This window comes from Stegastes partitus, unplaced genomic scaffold (assembly GCF_000690725.1).
Source record: "Stegastes partitus isolate 25-593 unplaced genomic scaffold, Stegastes_partitus-1.0.2 Scaffold276, whole genome shotgun sequence".
NCBI lineage: Eukaryota > Metazoa > Chordata > Actinopteri > Pomacentridae > Stegastes > Stegastes partitus.
This window is the reverse complement of record NW_007578007.1, coordinates 572,538-579,255: the sequence shown is the minus strand read 5'-3', so window position 1 is coordinate 579,255 and position 6,718 is coordinate 572,538. Positions and strand designations below refer to the sequence as shown.

Below are 6,718 nucleotides of genomic sequence, written 5' to 3'. Positions count from 1 at the left end.
GTAATGCCATTATTAAAACATGATTTCTCACTTCTGCTGTATAGTGTAGTCAGTCAGTAGAAGTTTCAGTCTCTATAATGACGGTGGAATTAAATGGACTTGTAGATGTTTTCCTTGCTTCAAGGCCCAAATCTTCATTGAAATGTAATCCTGACTGGACCTGTTCCTTTCAGAACAACATGTCTTTCTAAATAGTAATAAAGCGGGTCCACTGAGGTTGGTGGTTCGATCCCCGGCTCCTCCACATGCCAAGGTGTCCTTGGGCAAGACCCTGAACCTGAAGTTGCTCCTTGCATGGCAGCTCTGTTGGTGTATGAATGTGTGAATGGGAAACACTGTAAAGCGCTCTGAGTACCTCTAAGGTAGAAAGGTGCTGTATGAGTCCAGACCATTCACCATCTACCAATCAGGCTGTACCTGCTGGTCTGATCCCCTCCATTCCTCCTGACATGTCACTTCATGGATTCAGCTGTTGGTTCAGTACATACACAGTATTGACACATCTGACCCATTTTGCATTACTCCTGTGACTAAATCACTCAATGACTGAGAAAAATCCTGTCAGCTTTTAATATTACGTGTGACTGAGGGTAAAAAATAGAGTTCAATCATCCAGTTATGAAATGTGCACTGAGTAACTGTTTTCATGATGCCAGCACCAAGACATGATGAGAAATAAGAAAACTAACTTCTGACTTTTCATTCATTTCTTCAGTATAATCCAGAAGTTCACAACAGACCAGGAGGTCCAAACGAAGGGAAGGCTGACCATGGATCCCAACCAGCAGGTTTGGCATGTGCAGCTCCCCCCTGAGGAGACGGCAGGAGAGCGTCAGAAGAAGGTGTCAGTGGTGAGCCAGCCGGAGTGCTCCATCTGCTTCAACACCTACGACAACGTCTTCAAAACGCCCAAACTGCTGGAGTGCACCCACACCTTCTGCCTCGAGTGCCTTTCCCGCCTGATGGCAATCTCAGTGACAGGCAAGGATGGTAATGGTGACAGCACACGCCTCTCTTGCCCCTTCTGCCGTCACCCCACCACGCTGACCGAGGAGGGTCCCCCAGCCCTGACCACCAGCCGCGAGGTCCTCTGCAAGCTGCCCACCCACCAGCAGCAAGAAGAGCCAGTGTGGCTGGAGGGCGAGAAGCTGTGCTACAAAAGCTCCAGGCAGGACACCGGCTCCGGTGCTCCCGACAGCCCCACGGCCTTCTGCATCTGCATCGACATCGGCGCCAGCAAGCCGGTAGATGCTCCGGCCCAAAGCCGACGCCGGGCCTCTGGCCTGCTGGGCAGACTGTCAGACTGGAAGAGGATGGTGCTCTTCGTCGTGCTCATGGCGCTGCTGGTCGTGGTTGTGCTGTGGCCCCTGCAGTGCGTATTCAACACCGGCAACATGCACTGTTTGAGGGAGGAGACCCCCGTCGGCTCCACCACCACGACCTTCAGCCCCCTCACCAGGGCTTCTAATCCGTCCAACTAAACTCGAGGACGAACTGGACTCATTAAAAATGTAGATAATGTTGTAGAATATTTTAAATATCTGACTTGTAAATTTCTGGCAAATAATTGCACTTTTGATAAGTGCACGTAGTAATTGCTGCACATGGCTATTAATACTTCAGATTTTTACCTTTGAACAGAACCACATACATTAACGATGCTGACTCTAGTGCGCCCCCCAGTGGCGGTTTAAAAAACACACAACACACAACAGCGCTGAATTTCTCTCCTATTTTATCATGTCATATGCAATCAGATCAGCTGAGATTATTGTCATTTTTTATTATTAATGGTCATATTAGAATTCTACACGTGATCTGATCCTTCTGAGCAGTATACATCAGCAGTACCACATGACTGAAGTGTTCATACAGGTTGGTGGAGATGAGCCTCATCAGGGCTCATTTAGCGACACAACAATATTCAGTGGTCAGGTTTTCAGCACGTCCATCCACGCCTGTTTTTTTTTTTTTAACGAGTTAAGAACGTCTTGTCCCTAAACTTAGATGTGCTGGGACACAAACAGGTTTATTTGTTGTGAGCGTGGACTCGTCATGCAGCGATGACGTTACTCGCTGTTGTATCCGAGCGGAACATGAAGCTTTAAATGCTGGCATTTCTTCATGAAATCTGAACTTTGCTTTGCAAACATCCGGCTGGCTGCAGAGATCCATTACGAAAGAGTCTGAATGTAATCCCAGTGTGCCAATGAAAAACTCTCTGTACAGTTGATTGTGTGTTTTTGATACGTTGTTGTTTACAAAAAGTGAAGCGTTTCCTCAGATCATGTTTCTGGGAAATAAAAAAAAAAACATTTGTGCGTTGTAGCCTCATTACTACAGCTGATATCAGATTGTAGTTTGTTGTATTTAAACACTATCTTGGCATTTAAATTTTACATTTATTGCACAGCTCCTGATAATCTTTACTGGAAATTCAAATCACGTCAGTCTCAGTGCTGACGGACAAAACAAACCACTCACTGGCTGCTTTTCATTTCCTCCTTGTGTGAACCTTAAACCCATGACTGTAAAAGCCCTTCCTTTGTCTTGACAGGAAGCCGCCTACATTTATTTATTCCTGGATCAGGTGCGTCAGGTGGAGGAAAAGTTTTGGCTGTGGGGTTTTCCACAGAGTTTAGCTGGTGTCATTTGGCTGATAAGAGATTTATTTAGGAGTGACCATAAAAGCACCATTTGAAGTAAACACAGTCGGACAATAAATCCAAATAAAGATGAAAAAAGCAGAGTCATCGCACTGTGAGACACTAACACATATTAGTTGGAAGTATTAACAGCTTATTGGGTTTGGCATCATTTTGCTCTTCATCAATTAGACTTAAGTGTTTTAAGAGAGAAGCCTGTTGGGTTTTTAAGACTTTCCTTGTCACCAGAAAATCAGAATAAACAGTTAAGTTATGCTGCTCTGTTTTTGCTTCTCCAAGCAAAAGATGCAAAAAGCATTCTGTTGTTTCTTGTACTTCGACACAGAGGCTCCAGAAACCGAGGAGCTTCTCCATCACGTGTAGCTTTACAGTGAACGCACGACAGAAACAAGCAAAAGTCACGTGAGACGTCATACAGTGCCATCATAGATTTTTATTAAACTATATGATAATAAACCATTTTGATGCCATTTCTGGCAGCTCATTGCATCAACAGTTGCAGCAGAAAGGCGTCTGGGTGGAGTCAGTGCAAGAAGAAGAAGAGCAAAAAGGGGAAGAATCTCCACTGAACCACATGGGAGCTCTACGTTTACCACGACACACATCAGCCTTGCTGCCGCCAGCAGAGGGAACAGAAGGAAGGGAAATTATGTTCAAGTAAACGTGAGAGGACAAGCAGAAAGAAATGACCGTTACGCCTGCGTACCTCCACGTACGCGGGTTCAGCTCAGAGCCAGAGTTTAATTACCGACGCTCGAATCACACTGATAGAAAACAAGACCTCAGGTACAAGACGAAATAAAACAATCAATTAGAAGTAAATAATCTGAAACATAAAAACACTGAAAATCTAGTGCACTACCCAAAAGAATCCACGGACGTCCACGCAGCCTGAGGCCAAAGGTTCAGCAGTTTCACACGTTCAAGTACTCATGTTTCACCAAATCATTAACGAGCAGAGGCAAAGTGAAAAACAATGATAACGAACAACTGTGTCTCAGTTACGCTAATTCAGGAACAAGGAAATAAAATCCACAAGTTGTGTTTTCATTCATTGGGCAAATATCACAGTTCAGAAAGAAAAAAAAATGACAAAAGGAAGATTTAAACACACTCAACGCTCCGATTCGGCCGAACGTGGTGCCGCCTGTTCACAGCGGGCAGACCAGACATGGCAGCGACGTCATTCATCTCACAGAGCAGAGAAACAATAAAACAGAACACATGGCAGCGAATTATACTGGAAAAAAAACTAAAGACGAGTGACTGAAATCAGGAGACAGAATGAACGTTTGATTAAAAAAACACAACCAAGGTGCCCGACAGGATGGTCCGGCTGCTGTAGGTTACATTCAGAAGATGGTTTTATTTATTTAAGGTTATTTCACTGAGCGCTGTTACTTCTGTACGGCTTCACTTGGTGTCTAAGAACCACGCAGCTGCAGGAACCGGCTCATTTATGACCGAAGGGAACAAGGTGAGTCCAGCCTGCACGTGTCCTTGACCTAGTTAGTGACAGGAACACAAACAAGTGCCACTCATGCATTGTTTGTGTTGACGTGTTAAAAGTCCCACATGGCGTAAATCCATTCTCATTGCGTTTTGCATTTCTTCGAAATTTGACTGGTTTTCCTCTAGTCCCCCCTAAAGTAGACGGCTAACGTTTTATCCAGTTTATATGACGACAATAATCCTGCCTCCAGCTGAGCCTCACAGTCCAGCAGGTTTATTCTTCATCTAGAGCTCATCGTGCTAATGCTAAAACCTCTCAGCCAGCAGCAGAGCTCATCAAAGGTTCTGCTGCTGGCTGCAAGAGTGAACACAAGAGTCCTCATGCACTGCAAGCATCTGAGAAACTGGACTCCCATTTGATTATTATTGATGGCAATGTCCCCACAACAGTAGGGAAACCTCACTGTTAGCATTGTGCTCTGTGGATGTGGCTAACCATTAGCTTTGATCAAATGGCCACAGGTCTGAGACATAATAAGAGATGGTGCAAAATTAAAACGGTTCTTTGAAATCAGTACAAAAGGGCTGATTGAGTATCTTCATGTTCCCTGCTGTGCTTCAGTCCAACCTGAACTCTGCTGGCGTTTACATCATTTACTCTCCGACTCTTTAATGGACACACGGGACCTCTGAAACTACAAACAGGCAGACGACACATCAGCGTGACATCTTCTCGTTGTTTTCTACAAATGTTTTCAGGACCATTACATTTCCACAGAGCGAGGTCAGACTGCACCAACATGTCTACACTCGTACTGGAGTGCAGGATATTTTGGTACTTGTTCTGAAGGCTAAAAATAGCCTCCAATCTGGCAGACAGCGCAGAGGGCTCAGTGTGCCACAGCCCCACCGTCGTCTTTATCACATCAATGACGTTGGCTTACTATCATCAAGCCTGGATTACGGCCATCTTCTAAATTACTTTTTGGAGACAAATCTATTCTTCAATCTCAGGCGGATGGCCATCTGGCCCACTGTAATCGCCCCCTTTCCTTTGTCTCCTTGTGGCGATCTCCTCTGACAGATGTTGAACCACATCAGACCTGCTGATTAACATGACAGCCCGTCGAACCAACGGAGGGACGCCGGTCGGTCAGGCTTAACTCCAACCATCCATTCAGGAATCCTCTCAAACATGGGCTTTAAATTACTATTAACATCTAAGTCCAAGTTACTGCTGGGATGCTGCTTTGACATACCGGTATGTGTTAAACATTATGTCCTCACTACAATGCTCCTTTAGCAATATATGTATACACACACACACACACACACACACACACACACACACACACTCATATATATACATACATATGTGTGTATATATGCATATATTTAAATAAACATCACATACGTTACACAACCATGATACCAACAGCATTAACAAAAACACTATAAAAGTAACAGGAAGAAGCTAATTAAAAGGACAGAAAACAAAACAGAAAACAAGAACCTTGAGCTTTGAAGAAGGAGGCCTTGCTCGGCCTTCTGGTGCCTCAGGACCCTGCAGCGGGTTACGTAACTGCTCTTCTATAACTCAGCAGCAGCCACGCTAATACCCGCCATAGCTGGAGGGGCAGGACGCGCCAACAACAGCCCCAGGTTCGAGTTCGAATGACAGCCAGCAAAGACAGAGAAAGAGGGATAACCGACAGAGTTATTTCTGGTGATTAGCGGCGAACAGCTTTGACCTCTTCCTGGGTCTCGTACAGCTCCGTTCATTTCAGGCTGGGGCAGACGCCACCGTTATCATCCGTCATCCAAAGAAAAACATGGGTATTCTCATGTCAGCTTGGGTCTCCAGGGTACAGCAGAGATGCAACAGCAGGTTGAGGGAGGCTGGATAGCAGACAAGGCACTTGTTCTGGTCAGGGAGGAAGAGGCTGGAGCAGAGGTTGGAGGAACAAGGGGATGGAGACAGGACAAGGGCCCTGAGTGAAGGCACAACGCTGTGGAGTCCTCCCCTCTCAGGAGGGTAAGGCTTGACTCCAGACTGAGAGGTCCAGCAGGACGGCGGCAGCAGAGGGTCAGCTCAGCACCTTCAGTCCAGGACAAGGTCCACGCCTGTGGAGGGCAGTGTGGAGCACCCCACTCCCTCCGCCCCAGAGAGACTTTCAGTTGCTGACTAAGCAACGCCACCACTGAAACTGAAGCAAACACAAACAGACAGGCAGACAAGCAGAGTTAATGGCTGGTGTCACTTTGCATCATGAGCACTGGGACGTGATGTAGTTCAGGATATGGAGCTAAAACAGGGTTTACACAGCTTACACTAAACCTGCCTGTTTATCTGAACAGACCGAGGTGGAGTCCACACAGGGACAGGGCGTCTGTTTGGGTTGTACCTGTTTTTTAGTGTAATGATTGGAAGTGCCCCCATGACCCCCGTGAGGATTAAGCGGTGTATAGACAATGGATGGATGGATGGATGGATGGACGGGAAGTGCCGTCCATCAGACACAAATGATTAGGAAATGTAAAATATCTTCATTGCTGTTATAAAGCCTTTGAAGAATTTTTAAAAATAAAACAGAGCCAAG

The 6,718-nt window shown here is 45.7% G+C and overlaps 2 protein-coding genes across 5 annotated transcripts in view; one reads left to right on the top strand and one right to left on the bottom strand.

The window, feature by feature from the left end:
• The first annotated feature begins 762 nt into the window (after positions 1-762).
• Positions 763-1,760, top strand: rnf223 (ring finger protein 223). The gene has a single exon (XM_008282565.1). It carries the CDS (start codon positions 771-773, stop codon positions 1,479-1,481), a length of 711 nt encoding a protein of 236 aa, XP_008280787.1. The 5' UTR covers positions 763-770; the 3' UTR covers positions 1,482-1,760.
• Positions 1,761-3,079: 1,319 nt separating this feature from the next.
• Positions 3,080-6,718, bottom strand: part of ptpn11b (protein tyrosine phosphatase non-receptor type 11b) — a 51,305-nt gene continuing 47,666 nt past the window's right edge. For all 4 annotated transcript variants that reach the window (XM_008282563.1, XM_008282561.1, XM_008282564.1 and 1 more), the window contains exon 16: positions 3,080-6,325. Coding sequence is in view for 2 of the 4 variants with exons in the window: in XM_008282561.1 (XP_008280783.1) it covers positions 6,304-6,325 (22 nt within the window). In the remaining 2 variants the exon portion in view is untranslated. The remainder of the gene's footprint in view (positions 6,326-6,718) is intronic.